The 20,205-nt window shown below is 49.5% G+C and overlaps 1 protein-coding gene across 3 annotated transcripts; it reads right to left on the bottom strand.

Annotated features, from left to right (window-relative positions):
* Window positions 1-226: 226 nt before the first annotated feature.
* Window positions 227-16,596, bottom strand: PANK2 (pantothenate kinase 2). 3 transcript variants are annotated; one of them, XM_032109468.1, is made up of 7 exons: window positions 16,324-16,596; window positions 8,241-8,450; window positions 6,686-6,939; window positions 5,505-5,681; window positions 5,142-5,265; window positions 3,474-3,599; window positions 227-2,839 (listed from the first exon to the last, which is right to left on the bottom strand). In XM_032109468.1, exons 2-7 carry the CDS (start codon window positions 8,304-8,306, stop codon window positions 2,789-2,791), a joined length of 798 nt encoding a protein of 265 aa, XP_031965359.1. In that variant the 5' UTR covers window positions 8,307-8,450; window positions 16,324-16,596; the 3' UTR covers window positions 227-2,788. The 3 variants fall into 3 exon arrangements, with proteins under 3 accessions (XP_031965359.1, XP_031965358.1, XP_031965357.1); XM_032109467.1 differs by having other exon boundaries at window positions 8,098-8,450; window positions 16,324-16,594; XM_032109466.1 differs by lacking the exon at window positions 16,324-16,596 and adding an exon at window positions 11,704-11,728 and having other exon boundaries at window positions 8,098-8,450.
* Window positions 16,597-20,205: the final 3,609 nt, after the last annotated feature.

Below are 20,205 nucleotides of genomic sequence, written 5' to 3'. Positions count from 1 at the left end.
ATATTTTCCCCCCCTCCTTTAAAATGCTTTGAAATACAAGTGATTCCCAGAGCCTGAAACATGCAGGGAAGGAGAAACAATCAAGGATTGCCAACAATTACTTTCAGTAACCTAACAACCAAGTGGTTGACCCTGATTTCTCCCCCAGTACATTCCTGCTCCTTCCCACCACCATCCATCCCACTGCACTGGAGCTCCAAGAATGAGACAAGAAGCAAACAAAGAGTTTGAAGCATACAAAAAATAACAGCAGTATTTTATAACGAAGAAAAAAAACCAAGCAGTTTACAAAAAAAGGATAGACAATAAGCCAGGAACTTTGGTGCTGGGATCAGACCGTGCTGGATCTACTCAAAACTCCCAAGAAAAAGGAGTCACACACACACACATGTAGAGAGTGAGGATGTGGAAAACTTGCAGGATGCTGTGCCCAGGGACACCAGTGCCTCAGAGCAGGGACTGTGGTGGATCAGGCTGTGGGATTGCTGCTGGGAATTCCCAGCCCTGCAGAGATTTCCCAGCTCTCCAGGGCAGAACCATTGCAAGGTGGCTTCTGCATCAGCCCTCAGCCCCCAAGGCTGCTGTGATTAATAAAAGCCAGGCTTTTTCCTGTGTATCCCAAGGATTCACACGCCCTCCCCAGCCCAGCCCAGCACTGACCCCTTACATCAAGGAGCCACACAGATCCCAGGCACACAGATATTCCAAAAAGCTCAAGTTTCTGTGCCTTTTCCATGAGTTTTGGCCGTGAGGGTGGGTGAGTGAAAGGCCAGCCAGGTACGTGTGTGCTGGGTTTTAGGTGGTACAGCAAGAGCTGAGTCTAGAAACCCTTCAGTCAGCACTCTGGAAATGGAGATGTTTTTAATGGAGCATTTGGGAACCTTTTGTGTGATTTCACAAGGAATGAAGAATAAATGAGGTCTTGAATTCAGCTGATCCCAAACAGGCTGCCCAGAGAAGCTCTGGCTGCCTCATCCCTGCCCCAGGCCAGGGTGGATGGGGCTTGGAGTGACCTGGGATGGTGGAAGGTTCCCTGCCCATGGCAGGGGTGGGAATAGGAGGGGCTGTAAGGTCCCATCCAACCCAAACCACTCCCGGAGCTGCAGGATCCTGCTCCCAGCCCTCACCTTTCCAGTACCATCATATGAACACAGAGCAGGACACAACAGAAACCTGTGTTAGTCTGCAGCAAAAACATTTTCCTCCCCAGCCAGCTCAGATCACCTTCCACATGAGCCCTGCACTCTCTTCCCAGATTTTTTCCCAGTTGTCAAATCCCTGGCTGTGTCCAGAATCCCAGCTCAGAGTCAGCTGAGGTCTAGAGATGAACACAGATCTACCCAGCAAAGCAAACACCCTCTGAACCCGTTTCCTCCCTTTTCAGAGGGAGCTGCCACATGAGGAACCCACCTCAAACTGCTCAGATCTGGGGATTCAGCAACGAGCAGAGCCAGGTGGGATTCAGGATGTAGGGAAGAGCTCGGGGCTGTCCAGCACTTCCAGCCATGCTCACAAGGGGATCAGAGAGCTGGATATTGGTTTCTCTGGAAAGAAACCAGGACTGGAAGGGAGTGTTGAGGTCAGGGTGATGGTCATCCCGATACCCTGGGATAATTACCCTGACACCGTGACCTGATCTGAAGGATCTGAACAGCTTTCCCTGTGCTCCAAGGAGCTGCTCACTGGGAAGCCAGAGCACTTCCAAGGCCGTGTCTCCATGAGCTCACATCCCAAGGGAAGGTGCAGATACCTCGTTGCTTTCAGAGAGCATTTATTGAGCGTGCAGGATCCATCCCAACCCCCCTTCCCCAGGGTGCAACTTCCACAGGGGCTCCACACCGCAGCATCCCGCTCGCAGGCTGTATGGCAGCATGCACAGGGAAAAGAGGGAGTACAGCATGCATGGAAAGGGGAGGATTCCCCCAAAATGACAGGAGTGTAGCCTCTAATAAATGTAACATGGAATACTACAGAGATCCAAGTGTGACTGAAGGAAGCATCTCTTTGGTGGAGTTCTGTGCAGCCGAGTTTGGGAGAGAGAAAATCCCAGACAAACAAACAAACAAACATCCCTATTCCATGCTCGAATTTAGATCTCAAGGCTGGAGGCTGACAGACACCCCTAACACCATCCCAAAGGGTGCTGAGGACTGTGTAGGAGCGCTGCAGGCTGAAATGGGAATCACCCTGAGGCACAGATCCATGCCGTGCTGTACCTTCCGTCCCTAGGACAGGGATAAGGACGTGTGGAACAGGATAAAGCCTGGCTGAGAGCACAGCTGTGTCACACTGTGGATCCAGTGGGCCATATGGAGTTACACACCAGGGCTGTGCTGATGCTCTTCCCCCTTCCCAGACCGTTTTCCAGCACATGGAGAACCTCTGATTGTGAACACAGAACTGACCTGGGCACTCAGCACTCCAAGTAATCGCAATGGACGGAGCAGAGTGCCCGCGCACTGCTTTGTCACCATCATTAAACACGGAGTAAAACTACCTAAAAAGGGCAATTTCATATGACTGAAATGCCCCACAGACCTTCCCATGCACCCCCACGTCCAGCCAGTGTATTCCAATCACATCCTTTGAACAAACCTGCGCTGTAATCCCAGATGGATTTCAACTCTTGCAGACACCCATCCCTGCGCTGTCCTGACAGGCCACAACAGTGGAACAGTCACAGCAGGGGCTGTGACACGAAACGTGGGCTCAGTGACCCCCAAACCACGGGCTCAGTGGCCCAGGGAGTGACCTGAATCCATAGGTCCAACAGAGATCCTACACAGAGTCAGGCTGAGTCCAGGAGTCCCAGGAGAGCACCGACTGCGCCGAAGTAACCCTGAGGAGCAGAAGGAACATCCAGTGAAAATCCACCTCACACAGAACAGCAATACCCATGGAATCAGGGAATGGTTGGGGTTGGAAAGGACCTTAAAGATCATTCAGTTCCATGTCCTGCCACAGGCAGGGACACTTCCCACTATCCCAGGCTGTTCCAAGCTCCATCCAACCTGGCCTTGAACACTTCCAGGGATCCAGGGGCAGCCACAGCTTCTCTGTGCCAGGGCCTCCCCACCCTCCCAGGGAACAATTCCTTTCCAATATCCCATCTAACCCTGCCTCTGGCAGTGGGAAGCCATTCTCCCTCGTCCTGTCACTCCATCCCTTGTCCCAAGTCCCTCTCCAGCTCTCTTGGAGTCCCTTTAGGCACTGGAAAGTCTCCCTGGAGCCTTCCCTTCTCCAGGCTATTAAACACATGATGTAATTTTAACAACATATAAAGGAGAGGGGAAAGATACAACTACAGGGAGGTACTTTATAAAATAAAAAATAAAATAAAATATAGCTGTGGCTGTAGCAACAAAGCCCTGAGAGCCTCCAGCACTGTGCACCCAACAGCTCCACTGGCTGTTTACAGAGCACTCCAAGGATGTGCATTTTGCCATGAGACAAATTTTAAAAAGGAATTTCACCTCATGTTCCAAGAAAAGTGCTTTTAACTGTCCCTTTGACCAGTAGTCCAGGGCGTAGGCCAGGAGCCTCATGGAGATGGTGTTGATCCGAAGGAAGTTGCCCACGAACACCACACGGTTGATGTTCTGCAAGTGTTAAGGGGGAAAAAAAGGAATATTAAGGCTAAATTCTATTTTCTGCTTGCAATGATGAAAACCCCCCCTGGGGATGGGGCTGGAGCACCAGGAGAGGCTGAGGGAGCTGGGAAAGGGGCTCAGGCTGGAGCAAAGGAGGCTCAGGGGGGACCTTGTGGCTCTGCACAACTCCCTGACAGGAGGGGGCAAGCGGGGGGGTCGGGCTCTGCTCCCAGGGAACAGGGACAGGAGGAGAGGGAACGGCCTCAGGCTGGGCCAGGGGAAGCTCAGGTTGGATATGAGGGAAAATTTCTTCATGGAAAGGGCTGTCCAGCCCTGGCACAGCTGCCCAGGACAGTGGTGGAGTCCCCATCTCTGGAGGGATTTAAAAGCCGTGTGGATGTGGCACTTGGGGATGTGGGTCAGTGGTGGCCTGGGCAGTGCTGGGGGAATGGTTGGGATTGATGATCTTAAAGGACTTCTCAACCTAAATGGTTTGGAAATTCTATGATTTAAGTGCCTGCTGAAAGTGTCTGGCAGAACCTGCAGAAAACCATCCACAATTCCATTAGAAAGCAGGACCAGGCCATTTGAAGCCAGGCTCTTCCTCAGACTCTTGCAGAAATTCCCAGGCCAATCTACAGCCTTTCGAACTCATGAATTTGGATAGAATAGCTGATTTTCCTAGGAAATCCTTATACTGCCTGGGAACACTGATCATCAAGTGCCATCTCCCTCTCTCCTCCCAGCTCTGGCCTTTGACTCATCATGAAACACCTGAGTGACTCTACTGTTAAATGGGGGGAAAACAAACTGATTAGGAGCCCTTAATCAAAACAATTTTTAAAGAAAGGGAAAGACCAACCAAGTAGTGGTATTTTGGATTTAAACCAGACTTCCAGCCTTACTTTTCCACCCTAAAATAGTTCTGATGCAAGCTCTGAAGCTTTCTTGTTCTCCAACAAGAAAATAATTCAGTTCCTCCTCTTACTGAGGAACCAGGATCAAGTCTTACCTGCTCCTGAACTCACATCCTTCTACGGATTTTCCCTCCCTCCCCACATTGATTAACACTTCCCCTGAACTATTCAGGATCCTCATTTCATTCAGCTGAGCTCCAGAGCAAGGAATGAGCAGATACATTAGGAGCAAGGCTGTTTAGGACATGTCTTGCCTCATTTTGGCAGCAATGAAGACAGAGCCAGAGGAGTCAGGAGGATGCTGGATGCCATTGGCCCATCCCATGGAAGCAGGCTCAGGATGGAGTGCAGAGCATGTCTCTGCTCTTTCATAGCCCTGTACAATGCTGCTTGACATGAATGCAACAAGGCAGCACTGTAAAGAAGCTGAAAGCACAGAGATCCAGCAACGGCCGTGGCAGTGGTGGGGCTTGGCCAAGAAATCCAGCACAATTCGTAAAAACAACACAGGAAAAGATATCCAGCCTCTACACCCTCTATCCCTCCTTCCTCCTCTCCCAGTGGTCCCCAGAGCTGCTCCCAAAGAGAGGCGTGTTCCTCAGGCAGGCAGCAAGGGAAGAGATTCCCAAAATACCTCATTAAGGGCACACATCCGCGCTATGGAACCAATGTTGTTGGTGATGGTAATCAAAGTGGCCTTGGCCAGGTCCTCCTTGCTGACAGATTCCCTCTTCTCCTTGCTCATCATGTTTCCAAAGCTGTAAAGACAGTTTTAGGGTTAAAGGTCCCATCAGAATTCCAGGTGAAAACAAGAACTGCCAATTTAACCAAAGTGATTCCTCCTGAAGGATTGACTGCTACCTTTAAAAAGCATTGCTATCAGTAACTTAGATCTCTTAGGAACTGCTGCTCTCCTAAGGCACCTAAATCCAGTTTTTCATCCTTGCAGGATCTCCAGTGGCAATCAAACCAAGATGAGAACCAGGCAGGGCGTTACCTGGATGCCACAGCCCAGCCTGGCAGCCCAAAGCGCTCGTAGTCTCCTCCGTAGATGTCCCGCACCAGTTTGTCCACCTTGGTGCTGTCCCCATGGGACGCCATCTCCAGGGCCTCCTCGAACGTGGAGCAGCCCGTCAGAAGGCAGCAGAGGCCAAAGAAGGTTCCCCCTCCAAGGCTGCAAGTAAAGCAAAATGAAGATGAAAGCTCACATTGTTCAGCTCTGCGTTCCAGTTAGCCCAGGTCACCCCATTCCTGACACATTGTTTTAGGGAGAATTATCTTGGAAAAGCAGCATTTTCCTGAAAGTCTGTTCCTCTCATGTAACTTACAGCCTGTGAGGAATCCCTCGCCCTCACAGCTTTGTGCACAGGCCATGTTGTGAAATGAGACCTCCATTTTCTTATGTTACACTGTTCACTTTCTTCCCAGCATCCAGAGATGTTAATCTGAAAATAAGTATTAGTCCTGAGGGATAACTGGAGTGTCAGGGCAGAGATATCCAAAAGTTGGGGGAAGAACTCTGTCTTGTTCACTTTACTGTGCACAGATGCCACTAATAATGTATAGTAAGAGTAAGAACTGAACTGACAGGCTTTAAAATTATTATTATTATCATCATCGTCATCATCATCATCATTATTATCATCATCATCATTATTATCATCATCATTTTTACTACTACTGTTACTTTTCAGGGAATTCAGGAGAGCTTAAAGCCACAGAACTCTTTGGCTTTGCCAGGACACAAGAGCAACATCTTCAAGATGGGCAAGAACTGGGGAATTACTGCTATGCCATTATCCCTTCCACCAAAATCTGGCAACTTTTGGAAGTCAGGATGGAAATCTCGACTTCTTGGATCAAAGCTACGAGTTGTTAACAATCCCAAACTATGTGATCTTATAAAATAAATAAATAAAGCCCTTAAATTCCTGCAGCAGGGCAACTAAAAGACCAGCTTTGATATAGACTGGCTGCAGTAAAGACACCAAAACATGAAATCCAGATCCTCTTTTCCAGGAGGGATTTTTGCTGGCAGGGAGCAACCGCAGTAGGAGCAGGAGCTTGGTCATTCCTCTCACCACCTTTATTGCAGCTCATCCCTGAAAATGCCATTTACAAAGCAGGAATGTGCTCCAGACCCTAAAATCAAAGTCCCTTTACCCCCTCAGCACTCACCTGGTGCCTGTTACCCGTTTATAGTTGTCTTTGGAATAGACAGCCAAAATGCTGACCCCTGAGCCAATGTTCACCAGAAGGAGAGGATAGGGATTCTCCAGGTTGAATGGGAACTTCTGGCACCTCTCAGCATCCGTCGGGTTCTCAAAATAGTAACACTCTGAGTGTCCATTGAACCCCACGGAATCGATGTACAGCACTCCTTTCACAAGGCAATCCAGCTCATCGAGCTTACAAAGCTCAAGGTCACCCATCTGGTGGGAAGGAAAAAAGAGGAATATTGAAGAAATAGCGAGGGATTTGAAGGGTTTATGCTCAGGGCTGGAAAAATGCATTCACTGCCAGCTCAATCCAGCTGTGTCCATGCTCCCTGCAGAGGCTGAGGGAGAACAGATCACAGGAGAGCACAGGGACTCCTAAATACCCCAGCCCTCAGGTGTGGAACAGGGCAAAACCATCTGGATCCACAGATGGACACAGAGTGAATTCCAGCAATTCCCACAGGCCTGACTTAGGCCCTGATGCTGAGGCACTGGTGTGAAAAAGCCAGGAAAAATGAGGAGGGACTTATATTGTTTGACCAAAATATCCCACAAAACCCATCCAAAGGAACATCAAAAAACAGTGAGGAAGTTACAAGATCATTTTCCTCTCATGCCACTGCCTTGACCACACAAAATGGGATATTGGGAAAAACAACAGAAAGGGCTGTGTTACCCAAAATAGTAGTGGAGTCTGCATTCCTGGAGGGATTTAAAAGCCATGTGGATGTGGCACTTGGGGACATGGGTCAGTGGTGACCTTGGCAGTGCTGGGGGAACAGTTGGATTTGATGATCTTAGATGGCTTTTCACCCTTAATGATTCTATAAAAGCCTTTTTATCTGCATTTTTCCAAGCCCTGACTAAACAAGTATTTATCATGTTTTTCACCATGAACAAGGATCCCACTTAGAATGAAGTCACATGATGATGTCAAATCCCAACTATGAACTTCCTGACAGTTACATTTACCACAAAATCTGCCTGAACCTCAACCAGCTCATTCACATAGGTGTCAGAAATGAAACCAGGTGAGCAAAGGAAGAAAATAAAGCAGGAGAAAGACAGCAATGAGGAAAAAAAAACAACACCACAAGACTGAGATTAGCACAAGCAGAGATTAAAAACAGAGAGGAAGATTTGTAAGAAAGATCATTAATGAATAATTTTAGAGTTATGTTCAGGGCAGAAAGTGTTTTAATTTGGAGATGCCAATTTGACTCCACATGCCAAGTTTAACTGGAGTTAGGGACAGCGTCAAAATGAAGATTTAGAGAAGCTTTAGAGTGTGCAGAGAAAGTTTTCTAGTTTTAAGCTTTCAAAGAAACGTCACTACCAGATCCTAATGGTATAGAAGCCAAAAATGCCTACTGTGCGAAAGTCCTGCTCAAATTTGTACGCTCCACCTCCCGTGGCACATAAGGTAGTATGGAGGCTCGAGAAGTGCTTTTCGCTTCCCATTTGGATAAAAGCAGGCATGTCATGAGTAGGAAAGCGTATAAAGTGCAGATTGCCTTTACGTCCACACAGGGTAAGGTCCTTGAGCTCAAGGTGCACATCCCGAATGCCTGTGGAGCCATAGGCTACGTTTGATGTCAGGTATTTGCGGATGCTTTTGAGGTTTTCCACTTCTTCCTCTTCCTCTTCGGCCGTGATGTCCTTGGGTTCAAAATAAACCAGTTTGACCAAGGTCCCTCCGATGTCCAAGCCAAACCAGGGAAAGACTGCAGAGAGAAGACAAAGAGAAAATGAGACAGGGTATGGCACAGCCATAGCACGAGCACCTTTCTAGTGGAAGGTGTCCCTACCCATGGCAGGGGGTTGGAACAGGATGGTCTTTAAGGCCCCTTCCCACCCAAACCATCCTGTGATTCCATGAAAACAGTTTTCATTGAATTAATTAATGCAGTTCTCTAAGGACCCATGTGGTCTCTCCATTTTCAGGAATGTTGGCAGCCTGGTCTGTCTTTGACAAGAGACAGCTCCTATTTAGAGATCCCTCACATTCAGGGGCTCCGAATATTTGCTGTACAACACTCGAACGCTGACATCCCTCCCCACAGGTCTGACAGCATCCATACCCTTGCCAGATCCTGCTGCAGGTTTAATCCCTAGCTATTCCTTTTCCAAAGTTCTGAACCAGAGCCAGAGCCACGGATAACACCCGTGCTTTTACATCAAAGGGATGTACAAACGTTCCCTAATTACAACAGAGCTGAGGTAGACAAGCAATCTAAGATGCCGCAGGGAGACAAAAACAAATGTCTAATTGGATTATTTTATTAGTCAAATTCCCCCGTGGTCCAAAATATGCATCAGTGTCAGGCCCAGCAACATTTACAGCTGTGTTAGATAATGAGCTTCTTGGAAAAGATCAAGAGAAACCCCTGATCTGATGGAATCTGCAATTAGAGCTGGGAACTGCAACAGATTAGTATCACTATTAATGAGCTAAAGGAGAGGCTGGAGCTAATGAGATGCACAGGCTCCAAAGCAAAGGGAAAAATGTAGCCACATGTTAGGGCTTATGGGAGCAGGATTCAACCCTTATGGTAGCTTCCAGAAGGAAAAAAGGAACTCTTAGAAAATAAACCTGAATCATAGAATCATACAGGTCAGAAAAGACCTCCACAATCCCAACTATTAACAGCGCACTGCCAAGGCCACCACTGACCCACGTCCCCAAGTGCAACATCCACACAGCTTTTAAATCCTTCCAGGGAAGGGGACTCCACCACTGCCCTGGGCAGCCTGTTCTAATGCTTGATTGCTCTTTCCATGAAGAAACTTTCTCTAACATCCAATCTAAATCTCCCCTGGCCCAGCTTGAGGCCGTTCCCTCTCCTCCTGTCCCTGTTCCCTGGGAGCAGAGCCCGACCCCCCCGGTTGCCCCCTCCTGTCAGGGAGTTGTGCAGAGCCACAAGGTCCCCCCTGAGCCTCCTTTGCTCCAGCCTGAGCCCCTTTCCCAGCTCCCTCAGCTGCTCCAGACCCTTCCCCAGCTCCGTTCCCTTCTCTGGACATGCTCCAACATAGACGTTACCAACGTTCCTCTGGAAAACAGCATCTCGGGGTTTAGTAAAACTCCTTATCTGCAAACAGATAAGGGTGGAACATGGAGAAGCCCTCATCCCTCTCCCTTTGGAGCAGGAATCCCTCATGTCAGGCTCTTCAGGGAACAATCTTAGCACAGGCAGAGCCTGACAGGTTGGAGGACACATTCTCTGGTAGCTGTACAGGCCCTTCCAGAGCTTTCCAGCTCCCAGGAGCTCCTGGCACCGGCAGCTCCCCAAAGTATTTTTAATCCACCAAGTTATTTTTATGTATTTCCGTAGAGGCCACCCCCAACCATCACCAAAAGAAATCTTGAAAGAAGATGCAAGTTCTATTTTCGGAGACACATCCAAATCCCAATCACTCTCCATTTCTGAGGCATTTACTTCAAACAAGAACAGACACAAAAATAACTTTTCATGAACGAAAGGGAAAAGAATCTGAATGGCAGCCCAGCAGAGGGAGGGAGCAGGGGCAATCCAAGGACTTTTACACAGGCAGATAGTGATAAGACAAAGGGGAAAGGTTTTAAACTAAAAAGAGAGATTTAGATTACATATTAGATTACATTTAGATTACATTCTTCCCTGTGAGGATGATGAGGCCCTGGCACTGAGAAGCTGTGGCTGCCCCATCCCTGGAACTGTCCAAAGCCAGGCTGGATGGGGCATGGAGCAACCTGGGATAGTGGAAGGTGTCCCTGTCCACACCAGGGGGTTGGAACAAGATTGTCTTTAAGGTCTCTTCCAACACCAACCATTCCATGATTCCTGGAATATATTTGTTCCTGTCAAAATATGCAATTTGATTACTGCATTAGACTTTTTTTTTAAAGCATCCCCACCATTATATTTAGACAACAATCTTCCCCCAAACTCCCTTTGCCAGGCTATACAGGGGTAAAAATGGGGAAAGAGCAGAGGTTGGGGACTTGGAAATGGTCTCACTAATGTGCAGCAGGAAAGACAAACATCCAAAAACACGGTGCTCTGAAGCCAAATGCCTGAAAATGCCACAGGGGCTGCTCCATCACAAGCTAACAGGCTCCTACTTCCCAGCACTCAGCTGGCGGCACATGCACGGCTTCAGTAAAGTAACAGATTTGTTTTAAAGTTGGTTGTGAAGTTCACACACCAAACTCCTACACTCAGCAACACAAACCTTCCAGATTTTAGGGCAAACACCACCTGGGTCCATCGGTTTAGGCAGCTTTCCTGGTCACAAAAAAAAGAGCAGTTCCTTGGAAACTTCACCCCATACCCAGTACCATCAAGACCTTAAATTTTTTATTACACATAAATTTAATTTTTATTTGGGCAGAACATCAAGCCTGGAGTTAAACCACACCAGTTATCCACTATCTGCCTCACCAGGAACAGGGAAACAGGAATGATGCCAGCAGGAGTAACTGCAACCAGGCTGGGCTCACGGGTCACTATCTCTACTCAGCACTGGCCCTAAAAAGAAAATCGAGCCCCCTGAGCTGGGACACAACTTCTGACCAGAGCTGGCTCACACATCCCTGTGGCACCAGCTGGAAAGGCTCCGTACGGAGCAGCTGGCATTCTCCATCTGCAGCAGCTCAGCTGTACCTTCCCTGTAAGTCACCAGGGATAAATTTGAAAAGACAGCCTATTAAGGTAATTAACTTACCCCAAATCATTGTTAATTATGGATCTCTCATTATATACATCCTAGCCACAGGTTAAGAATCCAAGGAAGAAATGTGTGAGCTCAGAATTAAGTACTTCTCTACCTGCTGCAAAGGATTCCCTATGCAGTAACACCTGTTGGAGAACTCAATCCATTACAGGGACAAAACTTCCCTATAAACCCTTTTTTGTAGGAAAGGGGAATGGCACACAGACAAGAGGAGGAAATCATTCCAAGGACATGAAGAACTGGGGATTTTTTCCTGACACTTACAGGAAGTCATCCAACAAGAACATGCAGGGCAGTGACAGCTCTTCCATGTCTGAGAACTAGAAAAATCCAACGGAGGGAGGAGGAAGCTCTCTTGGATCAACGCCATCACCATCTGCCACCAAGATTTCTCCTGAAACACTGATTTATTTTTTTTCCCAGCAGATGAAAGCCATCCAGAGATCTCTCCCTTGTAAGCCTCTGAAGCAATTTTTCCAAGAGAGCTGCCGCAGATCTCGAGGAGCAGCGGGAGAACTGCCGGCATCCAGGAGCCCCCGGGCATCCCCGAGGCAGATTTTGCTCAGTCAGAAGGTTCTGCTGGAATAACCAGACACCAGCATCAATGGCCAGGGCAGGAAATGCAAACACTGCCTCTCATCACCTCCTCCCTGCTGCTACTTGGAGATCTCTGTGCTGGGATGAGTCTCACACATCTCCTTTCCAAGTGCTCCCTTTCCAAGCGCTCACCAGCTGGAGAACAACGGGAAGGATGGCAAATCCCGAGGCTGGCAAGGGAAGCACATCACTGTATGGACCCCCTGGGCTCTCCTCCTGCCCAGCACCTTCTGGGAAATGTTTAGCTGTTCCTTGGGTGTTTGGGCATTTCCAAGAAAGGCAGGAAATCCTCTGCTCTCAGCTCCAAACCTCCTGCAATCTGTCTCCTTAGAGAAACTCTGTTGCTTTACTGGAGGATGAGAGCCATGAATCCCGTTCTCAGTGAGTTGGGCAGAGAAGCTGTGGCTACCCCATCCCTGGAAATGTCCAAGGCCAGGATAGCGGATGGTGTCCCTGCCCATGGCAGGGGGTGGAATGAGATGGTTTTGAAGGTCCCTCCCAACCCAAACCATTGGCCTGACAACTTGCTATCCTCGAGCACAGACAATTTTAAAAGCAGCTCTCTCTGTATATTTTCAGGTAAACAGCTCTTTGTCTTAAAAACAAACCTTCTTCTCAGGGGCAGATCTATGGATATACAAAAAACAGCAATAAACAAAAGACTGGTCTGCAAACAAAGTTAAGGGCTCACAGCTCCGACTAAATAATCCCAGAAAAGCTCAAGGATACTTTGTGTGCCCACAGCAAGAGCTGCCACCCTCCCTTCAAATCCCTTTCACAGTCAGACTGTAAGATCTTTGGGGCAATAAAAAGAAATTGCCTTTATCTGATATGTAAATTACTTCATAAAACTGAACACTGTGTAAATAAAAAAAGCCCTCAACAGATTTATTCTGGAAGCTGCAGAACTGTCAAGATGAAAGAGGTGATATAATTAAAGATCTCCATGGTGGATTTTCATCACAAAACAAGCAGCTCGAGTTGTATTTCAGAGTGATCCTTAACTTCTGAGCCAATTATATCAGGAGCTAAAAAGATTAGTCTGATGATTTAGTTCAGCGTGTGACAGCACCTCTAGGCTTACTCTGAAATATTCAATATTATATTTTAATAGTGTTATACCATGCTGAAAAATTTACAGTTGAGAAAAAATACAATTCATTAGCACTTAATATAAAGTGACACTAAGTCTACATTTCCTCCCATCCCTAAAAACAGGCTCTGACAGGAATTCATATTTCATACACCATTCCAAAACAGAAAAAGATATTTAAACATCAAAGCTTAAATTTTGTACTACCAAAGAAGTGACAAAACAGCATTTTATTTTTACCTTTTCTTGGATACTTTCTGTATAGAAAATTTAAAGTCATGTGTCTTCGCACGATTCTGATAGAAGATACTAAAACTTTTTTAAAAGCAATCAGTTGAAAGGAAAGAGTATTTTTTTCTCAGGGAACAAACAAACAAGCTACAGAAGGGAGAAGCACATTTTGCTAACCAGGGAAATAACCTAAACTCATCTCTGTTGAGTATCCCAGGATTTCAGGAGGAGCAAGGAGAGAGTGGAAGAAGAGGAAAAGGGGGAAAAGCTGATGAACTGAAATGCGGATCTATCTCTCTTATAAAAAAGATTCATTAAAAAAACATTCCCCTGCTCATTATGACCTGTTCATCATCAGGTTTCTGCCTTCACCCTGCCCACAGCCACAGCTCCGTTATGGACCATGATGGGAATATCCTCTTTACTCATCTGGGATCTTTCCAGTCCAATTTTTTAAGTATGGATTTCAATAATGGCACTGATAATTCGGTATCAGAAGGGAATTTTCCTGTGTTGTCCCTGGAGCTGATAAAGTTTTTGTATATGACATGTCTGCCTGCACTAATAACCCTGTCAGGCTTCCTTTCCCAACACAACACTCCAAAGCTTCAAGAAATCTCCATGTTTTCAGGGACACTTCTCAGACCCTTCTGAGAGCAACAGTGTCCTTGACTTCTCCCCCTTCTGCCAGGGGCACACGGAAAATCACAGTGTCTTCAGTAAAGTTCCTTAAGTGCACCAGAAAACATTTCACTGAATCATTCAGGGCGGAAAAGACCTCTGAGATCAATTCCCACCGTTAACACAGCACCGTCATCTTCACCCCTAATCCATGTCCTCAAGCGCCACACCCACATGACTTTTAAACAGGGATTTAAACTTCCAGGGAATGAAAATTTAGCTGGGATGTTGGGTGCACTGTTTATTTCAGATCTATCCCAAATCCAGCCTTCTTCCCTGATCTCCGCAGTGAAACAGCCCTGACTGTACCTAACAGGCACAGAGGGATGAGGAGGAAGGAGAATCACGAGCCTGCTGAAATCCTTCCACTCCTAGGGAAGCAGGGCTCATCTGCCAGGGCATCTGCCAGCACAGCCAGGCAAGACAAGCCTCAAGGTCACCCAGCTCGTTTGCCACATGCCAGCACCAGACAAGTGGGAGCTAAAGTAGGATATTTTTGATCCCATGCCCATTAAGCGCTTCCCCTTCATTCTGGCTTGAGTCTTCCTTAAGGTGGGATGGAGCATTTTAACTCTGAAACTGATTTACTGTGATATCAGGCACTGTCCCTGCTAAGGGACACACTTGCCCCAGTCCATTTCTCTTCCAATTATCGCAAGAATCATTTAGGAAAGTCAGACTACATTGTAATCCCAAATCACACCATGCTGACCTTACAGACTGGAAGCTGCCAGAACACCTGTTTTCCTTAAAGTGTCCCACGCCTCTCTCAGCATCCAACTTTAAACCACATTTTCCAGAGAAGACACAGAAACTGCCCCGAGCAAGGCAGAGGAGAATCATCACCTAACGCAGAGCTTTAAGTCCTCCCTCATTCTCATACCAGAGATCTCCTTCATGTCCCTGCAGCCTTTTAACTAACAGGTCTCTAATTAACAGCCCCACGGATCCCTATTCCTATTTTTCACCCTAAGGGCGAAAGAGAAGCTGCCTTTTTCACCAGCAACCAAAAAAAGATCAGGAACACTCTTAAAACTTCGCTCGAATACAGTAACAACATCTTGGTGCTGCCAGTCACAGCCGAGATGCAGCAGAATCCTGATCCCTGTTTTCAGCCCAGATTTCTTGCTCACATCTTTTTAACAGCTGTGCAGGTACCAAGGAATTACACCTAGGTTGTTTCATTTTCAGGTATGGAAAGTTCCTTCCAGGAGGAAGGACTCCAGCAGAAGTCAAGGAATAATCGCTCAGTTCCTCCTCAAACATGGCTGAAGTCAGTGACAGCCACGGCACCTGCACGGCAGCTCCTGCTGCTCCCAAAATGAAGGCTGCCATCCATTTTGCTGCTTCCAGTAGGACATTTACAAACGTGGTTACAGGGATGGGGTGTTTTCCTTAAAAAGCCTGGTTTGATCTGTGTCCAGCTCCTGCCAAACCTGTGGGGTTCTTCCCTCCCAAAATTTAAACTATTCCCTTTGCTCTCCATTGCTTTGCTTTCACAGTTACCAGTCCAGCCCCACAACCTCACACCCTGGTCCCTCCATCTGTCCTGCTGTGCCCTTTTCCTCACCCTCTGTCACCAGCTGTCTTTCCTTCCTTCCCATCCAAGGTCCCCAGTTTGGGAACCTCAGCATCCACCACAGCCCCATCCCGTGTCCTGCCCCACCAGGTAGGTGTCACCTCATCCTAAACCTCCAAGAGCTCCTGGAATGCAGCTTGTCCCATCCTTCACCCCAACCTCCTAGCCCATGTCACTGTCCAACCGTGTCCCCACCGTGCTGTCCCCAAACAAGCCATGCTGTGCCCATGCCATCACCCCACAGTGCTGTTCCCAAGTTGGCCATGCTGGACAAGTCATCACCCTACCGTGTCCCTCCGTGCTGTCCCCAGACTGGCCATGCTGGACAAGTCCCCCCTCCACTGCGTCCCCACCGCGTTCCAGACTGGCCATGCAGCGCCCATGCCATCACTCCACTGCGTTGTCCCCATACTGGCCACGCTGTACAAATCCTCACCCCACCGTATCCCCGCCGTGCTGTGCCCACGCTGCCCATGCCGTGCCCATCTCACAGCGCCGTCCCCGTGTCCCCATCCCTCCCTGCTGCGCCCCACGTCGCCCCCAGCCCCACCTCCCCAGACCACGCCCCTGCAGCCCCCACCCGCCACAGCCCCACCCACCGCGCTCATTACCACAAGCCCCGCCCCGCCCCCTGCCCATCCTCTCAGCCCCCCCGCCTCTCCCCCCCTCCGCTCTCGCTCCGCTCCCGCTCCCCCGCACTCACGCGGGCGGTTCTTGCGGACCGAGTCCCGCCGCTGCCGGCTCACGGACCCGCCGCGTTCGCGGGGCTGCGGACCCGCCGCGCTGTCCGCGCCCGCCGCGCCGCCGCTGCTCCGCCGCCGCAGCTGGGAGGGCCCGGCGTCCGCGCCGCCACCCCGCCGCCGCGGCTTCTTCTCCTCCTCCGCGCCATCGCCACAGCTGCGCGGCGGCTCCATCGGCAGCGCGGCCCGGCCCCATGGGCCGCCCGGCCCCGCTCCGGCCCCGCTCAGCCGCCACCGCCGCAGCCACCGCCCCCGGCGCGCCTGCGCCGCACGGCCCCGCGGGGCGGGATACGCCGTGAGGCGGCCGCCAATCCGCGCCCCCCGCGGCGCAGAGCGACAGGAGGATCCGCCAATGGGAGGCGGGTATTGTGCGGCAGCAAGCCGCTGGGCCCGCCTCCTGCTCTCGGCGGCGTAGAGTGACAAGCGCGGCTGCCCAATCGAGAGCGTGCGCCTGGGTGAGGCGGGTCAATATGCGACAGCTCTGACCTATGGGCTTCCTCTGGAGCGAGATTGACACGCCAGCTGCCCAATGACTGAGAGAGCTGGCCGAGCGGGGCGGGAGAAGGCGCGGTGATTGACAGCTCGGGGTAACTATGGCAACACAGGGGGCCGAAAGGAAGAACCGCAGTAGGCCCGGCTGGGCTGGGCCGCGCGGAGGGGCTGATTTGAATATTATTTGCATATGCAGATAGCGATGCACATGGCATGGGGCGGGTCTGCCACCCATCATGGCGAGCCTGTACCCCACAGCCTGGAACGGACCTTAAAGACCATCCAGTTCCTTCCCTGCCATGGGCAGGGACACCTTCCACTATCCCACGCTGTACCAAGCCCCGTCCAGCCTGGCCTCGGACACTTCCAGGGATCCAGGGGCAGCCACAGCTTCCCTAGGCACCCTGTGCCAGGGCTTCACCACCCTCACAGAGAAGAATTTCTTCCTAAGATCTTAAAATCCTCAGCTCTTCTTTACATCCCATAATTCTAGTGTGGATGCATTCTGATCTTTCAATCCTGATCCCATGTTTATCAACAACCGCAGCAGGAAACACGCAGGTGGCAGAAAAATTGAGGCATCCATGAAGAGGGGTGTAAGGAACAACCAACAGGATGAAAATTGAAAGGAAAACACAGATTCCCAGACTACAGGATGCCGTAAGAGCTCTCACTGTAAGGCGATGGAGATTTCCGTGTGAAATGTCAATTGTTGTCTGGCACACGAAGAGCACACCAAGCATGGAGCTGCAGCCCAGTGACCCAGGGTGCTCCTCACCTGCCCCGGGGTAATCTCAGCTCACCGCAATCCTCAGGCATTAATTTGATACTGGAGGGATCAGTGACCAACATTCCACAAAGGTGTGATAATTCCCGAGAGAATGTGCTGATTTCTGGACACCAGGGTGAAAACAGGACAAAGGGATCAGTCAAATTTAGTTGGTGTATTTTAATATCCTGTTGGGTGAGTGGAGGAAGTGGATAAATGGGGTTGGCAGTGACAGAAGATAAAGGATGAGCTCTCTGAACACAAATAACCTCCTTCAGAGCAGTGTGGCCTTCATTTGGGTAAAAAAAGGAACTTGCTGAGCTCTGCTGCCTGAAGCTCTGAGTATTTTCAACCCCTGATGAATGTGTTTGACACACCTGGGCTGTAAGAGCTCATGGAGAGCAGAAAGCAAGGGGAGCTCATGGGGTATCTCAGCTATTGGGACAAAGCAGGGCCCTCAGGAGCATGGAGAGGGCATAGGAAATGGCTGTTCCATCCCAAAAACTTCCTGTTTACCCCCAAAAGGCACACTGCATGTCAGAGCTGTTCAGGGGACAAGAAGACAAACCTGGGGAGCAACCACCTCCAGAGCTGAACCCAGCATGGCTAAGGCAGCCCAATATGGAAAACGTGCCCCTTTTCTGTGCAGGATGCTGGGATAGAATTCAACATGAGAAACTGGGAGACTCTGGATAATGGATGAAGCAGGATCCTGGCCTTGGTGAGGTACCAAGCTCAGCACACATCTGTGCATTGTGTCCACCTGGTTACACCCAGTCCTGAGGATCTTTCCCTTCCAGCCACAGTTCCCTGTGGCTGTTTCTCCCAAACAGTTTCTCAGGGGACTGACTTTGCAGCTTGGTGCATTTCTCCTCCCAGAACTTGTCCAGTTCCTCTTTGGTGACAACATCCTGACTTGCTCAGCTCTTGGCTGCCTCAGGAACCACCTTCCCTGTTTTCATCCTGGGCATCCTACCACCAACAGAAGGACCTGCCGTGGTGGGCATCCTCTGGACCACGACCTGTGCTTTTTCCAAAAGGAGGTCTGGAAGCTGCCCCTGAACCCTGTCACCTCCTCCTGGCACCGATGGCCTGTCTCTCTGTGTCACTGCCATCAGAGCCCTTCAGACTGTTTCCTCCAGCCACAGCATCATCAACCTCCTGCTCTTCATCCAACAAATCACAAGAAGTCAAGAGTGAAGCATCAAACCAATTTATTATAGTTAGTAAAAGGCTTTTTGGCCTGTTAGTAAAAGATGTGCAGGGACACAGCTCCCTCCTGCACCATCTCCTGCTAATGAGGCTTTAAAGTGCTACAGAAAAACTGTGACAATCCCGGCACTTCACAGCAGCGACCTGAACACGTGTTTTCCCCAGTCTGAGGTGGTGACAAACCAGCTGTTTCACAAGAGAAATCTGACATGAAAAGGCAAAGCATACAAGTTGTTGCTTAAATGTATGGAAAAACATGGGAAGAATTTCACAGGCAAGTAAAGCATCAGAGAAGAGAGCCTTGGTATGGATGCGGCTGGTTTGGGATCTCATGGATCTCCCCTGAATTACAGAAAGCATGGAGAAGGCAAGTGCCTTTTTGTCCCTCTTGTTAGGGAATAACCATTTTATCTTTAACAGGAAGAGCAGCTCCCACATTCCCTCTCCTGGCAGAGAGTGTGTTTAAAGGACTGTCCCTTTCTCCTTCAGCACTGGGCACTGAGCAAGGGATGAACACCTCGAGCTCTTCTGGAAAGCAGCCCTGACACACCAAAATCAACACCTCCCTCTTGCATATACTGGTTGTCCTTAGTTTTATGGAGGCACTTCTTGGACTTTTGGGCAGAAGGAAAGTATTGGGAGGGAGGAGCAGCCATTCAGGGCTGATGGACCTTTCCCACCCCAGGCCAAGCTCCAGGCGTGATGGCTGCACTTTGCAGCCAGGCCCCAGGGGGCTGAGCTCCCTCCTGCTCCCTGCCAGCAGGAAGAGCAGATTTTGGAAAGTTGTACTGACAGCAGGAATTCAGGATGAGTAAGTTACTGGACACAGCAGGATGAGGGAAGTGATTCTGCTCCTCTGCCCCACTCAGGTGAGACCCCACCTGCAGTGCTGTGTCAAGATCTGCAGCCCCAACGTAACAAGGACGTGGAGCTTCCGGAGTGAGTCCAGAGGAGGCCACAGAGAAACTCTGAGGGCTGGAGCCCCTCTGCTTTGGAGTCAGGCTGGGAGAGCTGGGGGTGCTCAGCCTGGAGAAGGCTCCAGGGAGACCTTAGAGCCCCTTCCTAAAGGGGCTCTGGAGAGGGACTTTGGACAAGGGCCTGGAATGACAGCACAAAGGGGAATGGCTTCCCACTGTCAGAGGGCAGGGTTAGATGGGATACTGGAAGAAATTCTTCCCTGTGAGGGTGGTGAGACACTGACACAGGTTGTCCAGAGAAGCTGTGGCTGCCCCATCCCTGGAAGTGTCCAAGGCCAGGTTGGATGGGGCTCAGAGCAACCTGGAGCAACGTTAACTACTCCAGGTTGTTGCTTCTTCACTGCTTTACTGTATTTTAGAATCACAGAATGGGCCATTAAAGAGCATCTCATCCC

The sequence above is a fragment of the Corvus moneduloides genome, chromosome 5, assembly GCF_009650955.1.
Source record: "Corvus moneduloides isolate bCorMon1 chromosome 5, bCorMon1.pri, whole genome shotgun sequence".
Taxonomy (NCBI): Eukaryota; Metazoa; Chordata; class Aves; order Passeriformes; family Corvidae; genus Corvus; species Corvus moneduloides.
Note: the sequence above shows the minus strand (reverse complement) of the source record. Positions and strands in the feature narration are given on the sequence as shown.

What these genes read in the sequence shown, in the direction of transcription:
- PANK2 (XM_032109467.1), bottom strand. Translation starts at nt 16,534, where the DNA reads ATGGAGCCGCCGCGCAGCTGTGGCGATGGCGCGGAGGAGGAGAAGAAG. An exon ending in GGTCCGCAAGAACCGCCCGC is followed by an intron (nt 8,451 to 16,323) that starts GTGAGTGCGGGG and finishes TTCTCTCTGCAG; the next exon opens with TCTTTCCCTGGTTTGGCTTG. An exon ending in GGCTGGGCTGTGGCATCCAG is followed by an intron (nt 5,266 to 5,504) that starts GTAACGCCCTGC and finishes CTGTCTTTACAG; the next exon opens with CTTTGGAAACATGATGAGCA.